Source organism: Vespula pensylvanica, chromosome 6, assembly GCF_014466175.1.
Source record: "Vespula pensylvanica isolate Volc-1 chromosome 6, ASM1446617v1, whole genome shotgun sequence".
NCBI lineage: Eukaryota > Metazoa > Arthropoda > Insecta > Hymenoptera > Vespidae > Vespula > Vespula pensylvanica.
The window spans coordinates 8,510,904-8,524,236 of record NC_057690.1 but is presented as its reverse complement, the minus strand read 5'-3'; the positions used below and the strand labels follow the sequence as shown (position 1 = coordinate 8,524,236).

At 30.6% G+C, this 13,333-nt stretch overlaps 1 protein-coding gene across 17 annotated transcripts in view; it reads left to right on the top strand.

Annotated features, from left to right (window-relative positions):
* LOC122630014 (troponin I) overlaps positions 1-13,044 on the top strand; it is a 26,702-nt gene extending 13,658 nt beyond the window's left edge. For 3 of the 17 annotated variants that reach the window (XM_043814026.1, XM_043814025.1, XM_043814024.1), the window contains 3 exons: positions 4,077-4,120; positions 4,261-4,402; positions 9,236-9,317. In XM_043814026.1, coding sequence (XP_043669961.1) covers positions 4,077-4,120; positions 4,261-4,402; positions 9,236-9,301 — 252 coding nt within the window. In that variant the 3' untranslated portion in view covers positions 9,302-9,317. Of the gene's footprint in view, positions 1-4,076; positions 4,121-4,260; positions 4,403-5,120; positions 5,310-8,260; positions 8,279-9,235; positions 9,318-10,721; positions 10,897-11,031; positions 11,257-11,666; positions 11,928-12,066; positions 12,151-12,604 lie in introns of those variants that run through there. The other 14 variants (XM_043814017.1, XM_043814013.1, XM_043814009.1 and 11 more) reach the window with 11 other exon arrangements.
* The last annotated feature ends 289 nt before the right edge of the window (positions 13,045-13,333 follow it).

Below are 13,333 nucleotides of genomic sequence, written 5' to 3'. Positions count from 1 at the left end.
GCAGCTAGCAGCTTTATTCCTTGCTTTGCGAATTCGATCATGATTCTCGCCGCGCGATTTACAATAATTAATTATGGCACTTCATGTTCGTAACGAACAAAGGAATTAAGAAGAGATTTATAAGAAAAAAGGAAGGGTAATAAAATAATCTTGTTGGGGCGGAATGATTCTGAACGAAAATGCTTTTTTATCGAGTCGACTCGAATGAGATTTCGAGCAATTTCAATCTTTTTAGATCTTGATAACGATTCGATAGATTTCGAGGGCTTCGCACGTTGATTTCTATGATCAGATTATTTCCTTATTCAGTGTCCTTGATCGACTAGTCTCGTCTTTGTTTAGTTTCGTCCTACACCCTATTTCTGCCTCTCTCTCTCTCTCTCTCTCTCTCTCTCTCTTTCGCTCTTTCTCGCTATATATATTTTCTCTCTCTCTCTGTCTCTGTCTGTCTCTCTCTTTTTCTGTCTCTATCTCACTATATATTTTTTCTCTCTCTCTCTTTTTCTTTAAGTAGATAATCGTAAATTGTTTCCGTCTCCTCTTGCCACCCGCCCCAAGAAAAAAAGCAGACGTGGTTGCCTATTTTTTCCTATGCCACACTTTTTAATTTCTTTTTTCATTTTTGTTTACTTTTTTTTCTTTTTTCTATTGAAATTGACTTCTCTCTCCCACTTTTAACTCTCTTTCTCTCACAAAGGCGGACCGGCTCGAGAGGATGAGGAGTACAATACGCGCGAAGGGTGTCAAAATTAGGAAAACGGTTTTTTTTTTATCTTTTTATTCTTTCAGAGTAATTATGATAACAGCATCGTAAATATGATAACAGGATCGCGCGGCAACGATCGTGTCGCCTATTACACGGCTCGAGCATCTTCCATATTATTATGTTTACCTGCCCCTACACCACACCCCCATCTTATTTTTCCCCCACCTTTCGTGCTCTGTGTTAGCTAGCTTTTTTTATTAGTTGTTGTACGTGATAAAAACAATTAAAACAAAAAGACACAAAAGAAAACAAAAAAGAAGACGCGAAAAGAAAAGACCAATTCGTGTCGATTGATTCGTGATGACGTCTATGACTACGACGACAATGTGATGACGTTGATATATATTGATTTTGGAAAGATTTTGCAAGAAAAATTTCTCTCACCTTTTTACGTGCGATCAAATTTTGTTATGGTGTTCGATTGGCCTGTAAATATTTAAGATCTATCGAATAGTTCTATTCCTATTTTTAATTAAATCCATGTATTTTTTAATATTTCCAATCAAGTTCCAATCTTTTCTCTCTTTTTTTTTGTTTTTATTTACTTTTAACAATTATTTTAAAGCGAAAATTTTTAATTTGTCCTTTTGCTAAATTTTGTTTCTAGTTTTTCATTTTTTTTTCTTTTTCGTGTAAACAAATTATTTCGAATATAATACGAAGAGAACTGTAATTTCGATAGATCTATAAATGATCGAAGATCAGGTGCCGGTTTTTGCGAGAGTTCGCAAGATCACGGTCGGATTAATTTCAAAAATGCACGTAGATGCACGACGAAGAAATAAATTTCTTTGTAAAATTTGGTGGACCAATTGTGTGGTGGATTTTTTTTTCTCCGGTCGTTTAACCGAAAAAGGTTGCTCGACCGAAAAGCTGATCGTGACCAGTCTCTTCGCGATCGAACATCCGATTGAAATTGTCTTTTTCCTATTTTGATCTATTTCCTTCGATCCTACTTTTCGTTTTTTTTTTACTCTTTTCTGTTCTTTCTTTTTTTGTTTTTTATCTCTTCGACATCGAAAAATAAAATCCTTCGAGATAGAACGGAAGGAATAGTATCTATATGTACATATATACATATATATACATATATATTATACATATATATACATATATATTATACATATATATACATATATACTATACATTTATACATTATACATATGTATCGAGTCTATTTCAAAATATTTTGATTCTTGTTTCAGTGCAACAAAAATTTTCATCTAAAATTATTTGATATTGTTTTTAGAATTATTTGATATTACTTTTTAAATTGAAAAAGAAATTTTTTATTTATTTATTTGTATACTGTTTATGTAATTATTTACTTAACAATATAATTTCTTTTGATATTAGAAAAAATTAAAAATTTATTGACATACAGATAGAATTTATATGTATGTATATGTATAGAGATGTATATGTATATTCATCTGACGCGATAAGTAGCACAACTACTTGCTTTCCTATCGAGTTTTTCCAACGAGCAAAGTTGGCGAATGCTATTTACTATTCGTAATGATCGTTATTATTATAACAAAATGACAAATTTGATTAGAAAAACTGCACCATATAGAAGATTATCTTCGATACATTAGGAATGTCGATAAGTACTTATATACATATTGGCTTAGCCATACAATAAATATAGTGTCAGAATTTTTATTATTTTATATTTAAATAAATAATTTCATATCATATAATATATAGTATTGGGTTAATTAATAATGTTGAAATGTTTAATAAAAAATATTACATATAATATATATATATATATATATTATATGAAATTAAATAATATTTAATTATATATTATACAATTAAATAATATTTCTTTTGATATATTATAAATTATATATATATATATATATTTATAGATACGCTATATAAATATAAAATATTCAAAATGGTCGACGTTATATTTATTGGTGAAGTCGATACATATACGTGTGTAAATGTGTAGAAATCAGCTGGAAATAATCGAAAAAAAATTTTGCTTCATCGTGCCTCGGTACTTTTTAGCTCATTCAACCTGATCCTTTTTGCCCTTTCGCTTTTTACAGTGATTCTACTCTTATTTTCCGCCGATCGCGCTTTTGTTCTTGCTCTCGTCTTGATCTAGAACGATCAACGAACAAATTTTTCTTTTGCTACAATGCTGTGCTGCTTCGCCATCTTTCTCGCAAGAAAAAAGAATTTCCTTTCACAATTATTTCATCCTAATCGAACGGCTTTCCTTTTTCAAATCTATCTGCATGTATATGTTTCTTATATTGCTGCTCTCCCCTTTCGTTTCTTTCTATCTCTTTCTTTGTTCTTTTTATTCTTTTGATTTCTGCGCCGAATCAAAGAAGAATGCTGATGCATGGATTGTTAGAAAATTTGATTGTCTTTTTCAATTTTCTTTCTTTTTATTTTTAGTTTATACGGTTGAAATAAAGACGATCGATGAATTTTATATTTTTAAATTTCACTTCTTCAACGTGTTGGGATTAATTTCGCAAATTTTTATTTAACACTTTTTCCTATCATTTTTTCATTATATTTGGGAAAGACTATAACTATTGTTTGTAGTAATAATAAAATTTTATATGCAAAATAGTATGATAAATTCTTTTATTTTGTTAATATTTTGAAAAAGTTCAAAATACTATTAAATAAATATATTTATGCAAGACGATAATTGTGAGATTTTATATTAAAAATTTTGTAAATTTTATTTGTTTTTTTTTTTTTTTTTATTATTATTTTCTATTTTTTTCTTTTTTTATACTTAAAATAGATCGTAAAACTATATTTTTTAATAATAACAAAATTTTATATAAAAAGTATGATAAATTCTTTCTCTCTCTATTTCTCTTTTATATTTTTGAAAAGGAAAACATGATTAAACAAATATATCGAAATTTGGTATTAAAAATTCTATAAATTTTATTTGACATTATTTTTTAATTCTTTTTTTCTCACATTATAACAAGAATTAATAATAGAAAAATCTAATATAAAAGATGATTAATTTTCCTATATATTTTATTTAAAAAACACAAAATAATAGAAATATTATAAATGAATATACCGATGTACGTATAAGATCGTATCAAAGACAATTCAAGACAGTAAATCGATCGTCTTTTGAGATAAGAATCATTCACCGTAGAAACTAGTCGATACCGAGTGTCTATTTTTTGCTATTACCGATATTTATTGTCAACGTCTTTCAATCTATCGTAGAGACATACGCATGAACGTGCACGTAGACAAATAATCATTGAAACGTATACTAATCGTTATCTTCTCGAATGTGGTATAGATCGCTGACTTGAACAGCCAGGTGAATGACCTTCGAGGTAAATTGTAAGTATCTTTTATACACAAAAATATTTCATTTGATTTATTTTAACGTTACGTCATTATATGATATATCGAAATTATTCATTGTTCTTATTTCTTTTCATTATTATAATTTTTTTATTTTTTTATTTCTTCTTCTTTAGCATGAAGCCAACTCTGAAGAAGGTTTCGAAATACGAGAACAAATTCGCCAAACTTCAAAAGAAAGCGGCCGAATTCAACTTCCGTAATCAATTGAAACAAGTCAAGAAGAAGGAGTTCACTCTCGAGGAGGAGGACAAAGAGGTACGATAGATCGTTATCGATTAAATTTATCTATTTAACTAATAGATATAAAAGAGAAAGAATTTATATTTCTTTTCTCCTTTTTATTTGGCCAACGAAGAGGAAGGATAATCATTTTTCTTCGTCCTTCTCACAGCATTTCTTTTTCCTTTCTCTTTTTTTTTTTTTTCTTTTTGAGGGCTTCTAGAAAAAGGAACGTCTCTGAAGCAATAGAAAAAAAATAAATAAATAACAAATACTATTTTTCATTTTTGGTATTTTTTGTAATTTTCTTTTCTCTCTTTACTTTTTTTTTTGCTTGAAGTAAAGCTACATTTTTTTTTACAAACAAGTCGACTACGTTTAAGTCGGCTCGCTTTTTTTTTTCTTTTGGTGGCCATTTTTTCTACTTTCATCGTGAGAAAGAAAGAAAGTTATGGATTTTTTGTTTTTGTCGAAATAGTTGTTGTTAACTTGTTTTTTCTCGTTTTCGTTTCGTCTTGTTTCGTCTTATTTTTACATATCTTTTTTTTTTCCCCATTATTTTTCTTGAAAGGTTTTAGAAAAAATTTTGTCAAGATTAGATAGATACTATTCGTGGCGCAACACACATAATTTTTTTTTCGATTTTCTCCGCGTCATAATACCATACACTTAGAATTCTTTCGTATAACTATAATAATCATGATAGTCTATAGCTTAGAGATAGTTGATTAGGCAATTGTGTTGTTCTTCACAGCCCAAGAAGTCCGAGAAAGCAGAGTGGCAGACGAAGAAGTAGATTACAAAAACAGGCCGAATGCGAAAAAAAGAAACACACACACACATATATATATATACATATATATATATATAAATATATAAATAATCTTATAATGTACATATGTTTAAACAGCTCGAATTTGAATACATATACGTACGTTACATACTTAATTACTTACAATACATACATATAGACTGAGACGTATACTCATTTGACGATCGACTATTTTTCATCCTAATGAAACTATTTCGTTTAAACAAAGAAATATTAATAATTAAATAAATAAATACATAAAGGAGAGATAAAAAAAAATTTTGTCAAAAGAATTATGTGCCTCAAAAGTTTTTGTAAGATTTTTACCAACAAATAGTTTCGTTTGAAATCAATCAGAGTATTAAACAATCGATCGCGAATAATCAATGTTCTTTCGAAAGTAGAAAAAAAAAGTAATTTGTATCGATGATTCAATAAACGCGGAAGGAAATAAAAGATAAATAATTAAATAAAAAGAAGATACATATACATACACAAATTACATATATCGAAAGAATTGAGCCTTGATACAATGTTTATAATATTTTACAGACAAATAGTTTCGTTCAAATTCAATTTCGAAAAATAAAATTATCAATTTCCCTTTCACGTAGAAAAGAAAAACCTCTGTGTTGATGATTCAATAAACGATCGAAAAATCGAGTATATACGATGCAAAAGACAGACACAATCGTACTAGCATCTATTCCCAATATCCACGTAAACTCTTTCAAGATTTCATTTCGTTTCTTTTCTCTTTTTTTCTTTTTCTTTATTACTTTATCTTTTCACGAGGTACTCGCGATCTTTATTTCTTTACCTTTGTTTCTTTTTTCGGTTTACTTTTTCTTTTTCTTTTTTCTTTTTTTTAACGATTTATACCCCATATTTCTCTCTGTCATATCTCGGAAAAGTTCGTGATCCCCATCCCGATTGCCATTTCTTAAAAATTATTTATCACACAATTTTTCACATAGATTTATCTATCTATTTTTAGTTCATTTATTTATTTATTTATTTATTTATTTATTTATTTTTAAATATTTTGCTCGTTATATTTTTTATTCACTTTATAGAAATTACTCGTAGAAATATTATAAGGACGTTTTTATCAACATAATTCTAGAAGAAAGAATCGATATGATCGAAAACAATTCGTCGTTTTATTAATAAAAGAAAAAGAGAATGTCATAGAAGATCATAGAAAAAGGGTTTAGGGATTAATAAAGAAGGGCGAAAAAGGTGAGAATGGCTTGCAGAGTATAATTTATAAAAACAAAAAACAAAAAAATACAAAAATAATTAAAAAAACAATTAAACAATTCAATAAATATAAAATATATATAGCTCGAACTTTCTTCACATTTTTCGTTGATAATATGGCAGAAACGCTTTTACTCACACTACATATGCCTGCCCCTATTTTTCTCTTTATCTTTATCTTTATCTCTCTTGCATATACACGTACACGTACATATATACATACATGTATACCTATATATATATATATATAATTTGCATATACATAGTTACATAATATATACAAATACACATACACATTGGCAGTTAAAACGCAATTTAATTTAGTTTTGCCTGACAACTGCTAGCATTCTTATCTGATTCTTCGGACGCTAATCCATTACATACTTCGAACTATCGTACTTGAATATCAAATTAATTGGATAACTAAAAATAATGAAAAAAAGAAAAATATATAAAATAAAAAAGAAGAATAAGAAAAAAAGATAGAAATATAACGAAGAGAACGAAAGAACGAAGTAGCGGCCATTTGTCAAAAAATTGATAAACTAAAATTATACGCGAGACTAAAGAATAGACATTTCACGCAAAAGGCGCATTTTTTAAAATTGGCTTTATCGCCTATTATTGATTCGACTGCCATGCTTCGAGGCTGTTAATGTGTAGAATATTTGTTCTGTCCTATTTTTCGTTCGTACAATGATCGTTCAGCATATCGGACCATTTCATTTTCTTTTATTTCTTTTTACTTTCTATTTGATCGATTGATAAATATTTGTTGTTTTATTTTAATTAATTCTTCTCTCATAATGGTAGTATATCGGTAAATTCGAGCAATCTTTTCGAATACGGATCATAAAGGAAAAAATTAATGATTTTTTAATTTAATATACAGGATGAACCAAAAGTTCCTAGACGGGTTAAAAGATTATAGGTGATTTTAAAAATCAATTACTGTTCTTCAAGACTTTTTCCCAGTTTGCTAAACTACAAGATTAGCTTGTAAAATAGCAAGCCTAACTACAAGCTTAGAAAGTCTCGAGAAAGATTAATTGATTTTTAAAATCACTTAGGAACTTTTGATAAAACTCTGAATAAAGTTAAGATAAGAAAATTAATAATTCTTTGATACATGTATAAAATCTTTTGATACAGTGTAAAAAAAATTTGAACAAATATAAAATCTACAAGAATAGATTTATATTTAGCGTAAATTCTGAATTTACAAATAGCACTTATATTTGCGAATCAATACAATGTTTCAATATTTTCTATTATCAATCCTACAAAAATTTTTCGATTATATAACAATAAAAAAATTAATGATTTTTTTAATTTAATATAATATTAAAACAAATAGATGTTCATATTTAAAAATTCCTTTTACTTGCAACGACACTTATATTTATGAATCGATTGAATATTTTCAAATATAGATTATAACAAAATCGATTAATTATTTATCATCTTCTTTTTTTAAAAATCGATATACCGAATGATCGCTTCTCGTCATTCACGATTCGGTTTTACGAGAAAAATTAGAAAACAGTTCATATTATATACCTTATACATACATACATATGTATATGTACTATATACTTCTATATATTCTCGAAGAATCGATTCGTGAATGGCGCGATAATCGTCGAAAATTGACGATTAAATGTACGCTTGAATAATTGTTTCTATGTTTCGTTTCTCTCTCTCTCTCTCTCTCTCTCTCTCTCTCTCTCTCTCTCTCTCTCTCTCTTTCTCTTTCTCTTTTTCTCTATCTTTGTCTGTCTGTTTATACTAATGATATTGCTCTTGCATTATGTTCGCAGAATGCGTCAAAAGATAAGGTAAAACTTTAATATGCCAATCGTTAGATCGGCATGCTCGTGTAGGAAATTCGTAGAGAATGAATGAACAACGTGTGAATGAGAATAAATCGAATGAACGAACAAACTAACGAATGGGACAACTAATTAAAAGTAATTAAAATAAAAAAAGAAACGGAGAAGTGAGATAGAAAGTAGTTGAAGAAGAAAAAAAAAAAGAAAGCAATTAAAAAAGCTTATATTATATTTGGCTTGAACGCTGCACGATCGATAACGATTAACTTCTGTTATTTTTTTTTTTCTTTTTTTACTCTTTTCTCAACTCATCACAACATGTATCTTCTTTGTATACTTTTACGTTATCAAATTTTTTTAATAAACAATTTTTCTTTTTTCTCCGTTCAGATCGTAAGGATAATCAATTTTTTTTACATAAAACGTCATATTCGTCCATTCTCATTTTGTCTCTATGGTTATCCATTTTTGTTTTTCTTTTTTCTTTATTTTTATTTTCATTTTTGCGTTTCCCCTGACCCCAGAGATTAGATCAGATTTTTAGACAAGCCTGTAGAAAATGACATATCGATTTTTTATATGCGCGGCTCTTTGTTCATTTTCCTTTTTTCTTTTTTCGTTTTTTGGTTAGAAACAATACAGAGATATATTTTTTTTCATGTCCGTGATAATATAGAGAAAAACAAAGAATAAAAAAAAATGTCGTGTATTTTTCGATTAAGTTATTTTTTGTTTTGTTTTTATATATTTTTTTTTTTTACGAATATACATGTAAACCTTTTACATATATGTATCTTTATCCCTCTAGTCGTTTTATTTGCTTTGCGATCGTTCACCCCTTTGGCACCATTATAACCAAGCCACAACGTGTGTTAAGAATTACTATGCAAATATTCCTTTACTTGAGAATGTAAGACTTCAGAATATTTATCTCATATGTGTTTCTCTCTCTTAATTTTACAGAAAAAACCTGACTGGTCGAAGAAGGGCGACGAGAAGAAGGTAAAGGAAGAAGAGGTCGAGGCGTGAAAGAAAAGGATCGAAAGAAAAAGAAAAGAAAAGAAAGAAAGAAATTCGTTCTTCTCGAATTACGAGTATAAACGAATTCGTTCGAGCGATTAACAAACGGCTCGGCTCTTAAAAAAATATTATTAATTTCCCTCTCCATTTTATCTGTTTCTATATATATATATATAATTTTTTTTTCTTTATTTTCTTTCTTTCTATTTGTTCTTAAATTTGTAATCATGATTCTTTTTAACGATATCAATGATCCGATGTAATAATCGTCCCATCAATCGGTCCCTATTTTTTATTGTTTATCAATCGTTCCCTGTGAAATATCAATGTAAATCCTACACTTGTCTAATCCTTTCTAATGATTCTACGTACGTTTATAATAATATTCCAATCAATTTTTGAACAATTTTTCGTTTCATTTTTTTTTGTTGTTGTTGGTGTTTTCGATATCACGTGGGACGAAATTTAATGACGAAAGATAACTGCGATAAAGGGAATCGTTATTTAAGATTTATTGTAAAGCAAAATACTTGACTACAAAAATTTCTGTTTTGTGTTGTCATTATTTGTACCCTTCTTGTATTTCCCTTTTAATATCCTTTATTGTTACCCCTTGTAATTGTAAGTATATGTATGGGTTATGTCTCGAATTATCAGATCGTTCTATAATTTTCTCAGATCTTATAGATCCTTTCAGATTTTAATGATCTGTTCGAATTATCGAACATAGAAAGAGTAAAATCGGATAAATAACGTCGTTGATAACATTAATCAAGATTAATTAAAATCACAAACACATCGATTACATCTTATCCTCATTATTTCTTCTATTTTCTTTTTTATTGTTTCTTATTTCTTACAAAAGAATGATCTCTACTAGTATTGTTTATGTGAACTATAACAATTGAAAATGCTAGAAGAAGTATACTCTAGTGGGAACAATCAATCAATAATAATATTGTAAACAATTCTAACTACGATGTCTGTTATATGTTTCGACATTTTTTTGTATATCCTCATCTGTGATCTAACGAATGTGTTTATGAAAAAAGGACGGTGTGTTTGTGTTTCGTTGATCGTCGAGCCCGAGCCTGTTTGGTAAGATTAATAATGAATATTTACGTTCGATGATCGGTGACTGTAAAAGGAGGATAAAAAATATTTAAAAAGAGTTATAAGAATGAGAACGTTCTCCTCCTTCTTAGCAAGTCACATGGTTTTATAAATAAAAGGAAATATTTGTCTTAAATTGAAAATAATATTATAGAGAAAGATATCGTAAGAAACCGGAAGAAAAAATTAGAGATACGTCGAATATATACGTTCACGATAATATAACAGCACAGCATACGTAATAGAATCATAGTTGAATTAGTCGTTGGAATCAAGGAATGTTAGGTTTGAAAAATGGTACACATTGCATACATAGGAACCCGAAGCTCCACCTCCACCTCCAGCGGAAGCTCCTAAGAAACCGGAACCTGCACCCGCTCCTGCACCAGCACCAGAACCTGCACCAGCGCCACCTGCTGAACCACCAGCACCCACACCTGAACCTGCTCCTCCAGCGGCTGCTCCACCACCTGAAACTGCTCCGCCAGCTGGTAAAATTTATTTGTATTTATTTATTTGTTATTAAATCACTTTTTAAGAAAGAAAGATAATAAATTTGTATACATATTGTTTGTTAATATCTTAATTAAAAATTTCGATTTGATGATACGATTCACGACGTATAGAAGGTGCTCCACCAGCTGAAGGTGCACCACCACCACCTGCCGAAGGAGCTGCTCCACCTCCAGCTGAAGGTGCACCACCTTCAGCCGAAGGAGCACCACCAGCTACCGAAGGTGCACCACCAGCCGAAGGAGCACCACCAGCCGAAGGAGCACCACCTGCAGCTGCCCCAGCTGAAGGAGCTCCACCAGCAGAAGGTGCTCCTGCTCCAGCTCCTCCCGCTGAAGGTATCCTCTCTTTGCATCTTTTTATATCTTTCTTAGAAATCGAAATCACATTGAAAATTGAAAATTAGATCATATTCGAATGAATTGAAAATCCCTTTTATGTTTTAAATTAAATAAAAATTTGGATAATGAGCGATATTATAGAATTGAATGAATCATTTCTTCAAAAAAAAAGAAAAAAAAAGAAAAAAAAAGAGGAAAAAGAAAAAAGTAAGAAGCAGCTGTGCCGTCAGGATGGACCAAGATGTAATATAAATTTGTTTAACAGGTAATGTTGATTTAGGAAGATTATGAAATGAGCAAATTTCACGAGGCTTTTGAATAACTTCATTCGATTATAGAACACTTGTGACCTATTTGTTCGTTCACCTGTACATGTTCGTTTCATTCAATTACTCTTAAACGATTAGGTGCACCACCAGCGGAAGGAGCACCACCAGCTCCAGCTCCAACGACCGAAGGTGCAGCTCCTCCGGCAGAACCAGCAGCAGCAGCGGCTCCAACGGATGCAGCTCCAGCAGCAGCACCACCCGCGGATGCTTCAGCCACACCAGCGGCAGCTCCACCAGCTGATGCTGCAGCACCAGCTGCACCGGCACCAGCTGATGCCGCCGCACCACCAGCGGCAGCTCCACCAGCAGAAGCTCCACCTGCGCCAGCGCCTACTGAAAGTTCGTCTCATTAGTATATACATACAAATAAAAAAAAAAAGACATTCTCGGACATAGGTCGCATCGTCTTATCCATGCGGTCCGTCGAATCACGTGATATTCATCATTAATATTCTTTTTTTTTTAACTTAATTTTTAGCTAATCTTGTTTTGATTTTGAGAGTTACAATCGTCATCAGAGGAACAATTTCATCAACAAATAGAGCTAAGTACATCACGAATGGTACGTCGAGAAAAAGAAAATTGAAAACGTAGTAGACAAGGATCATTAGTAAAACGATTACTAATAGTATCTCGTTATCTATTAGTAATCCATTAATAAAACGATTACCAATAGTATCTTGTCATCTATTAGTAATCGTTTAGTTGAAAAGTGTCATGGTTAAGTAATCTCATCGCAAGTAAGGCGTCTTAGTACGCGCGTTGTTCTTCATAGTTAATCCATCTTCTTCATCGTCTCTATCTCGTCTCGTCTATCTCGTCCATCATCATTCATAAACATTACCAACGGCGCAGTATCTCGTCGAATCTCAAAATACTCGAGATATACGGTTTGTTATGTAGTTTATCGTTGACAAATAACTCTGCTTGCGACGTTGGAGCATCTCTTCGATGAACTCGTTCTATTTGCTAATTACTTTCAATGCAATTAGAATAAATCTATCGTTCTATTGCAGCACCTGCCTCGTAATTTCGTCGAGACGGTCAGCGAAGGACGAAGATTTAATCTTCGTTGACCACAGCGAACACATCGGCACTATTCTTCTTTTATCGCCATTGACTGTCATCGTCGTCGTCGACGCCATTGTTCGTCGTGATCATCCTTGTGAAGAAGACATGAACGAAAAGGAAGGAGCGTCTTATCGCCGACTACGATATCACTGTAACGAATGTCATGTCCTTAGCAAACGAAAACATTCTATACGATTTACAATTTACCTTAAACGGTCGTAGCGTTCGTTAAAATTCTTCTATGCGAAATAGAAACAAATCGTATCGAATGTTACACATGAGAATTTTTGTGCCGTTAGCTTTGTAAATAATTCACGGCACGTTCGTCTACGCGAAAGTTCCGCGCGTAGATATACATACATACATACATACATACATACATACATACATATATGTATGTATATATATATATATATATATATATATATATATATGTATTGATACACTGAATACTGTTTCTTTAAAAAAAAAAAAAATAAGAAATTGGATTTATAATAAAAGCTCATCATCGATCATTGTACTTGCATCGATCAAAATTGAACGAAATTATTTTTTAACTGACGTCTCAACTAGATAAGTTTTAAAGCAATACGTAATTATGCATTTACCCAGATAAAATTTCACTAAATCTGAAGAGTACGCAGAAAAAGTAACAGATCTAATTTCTTTATCAC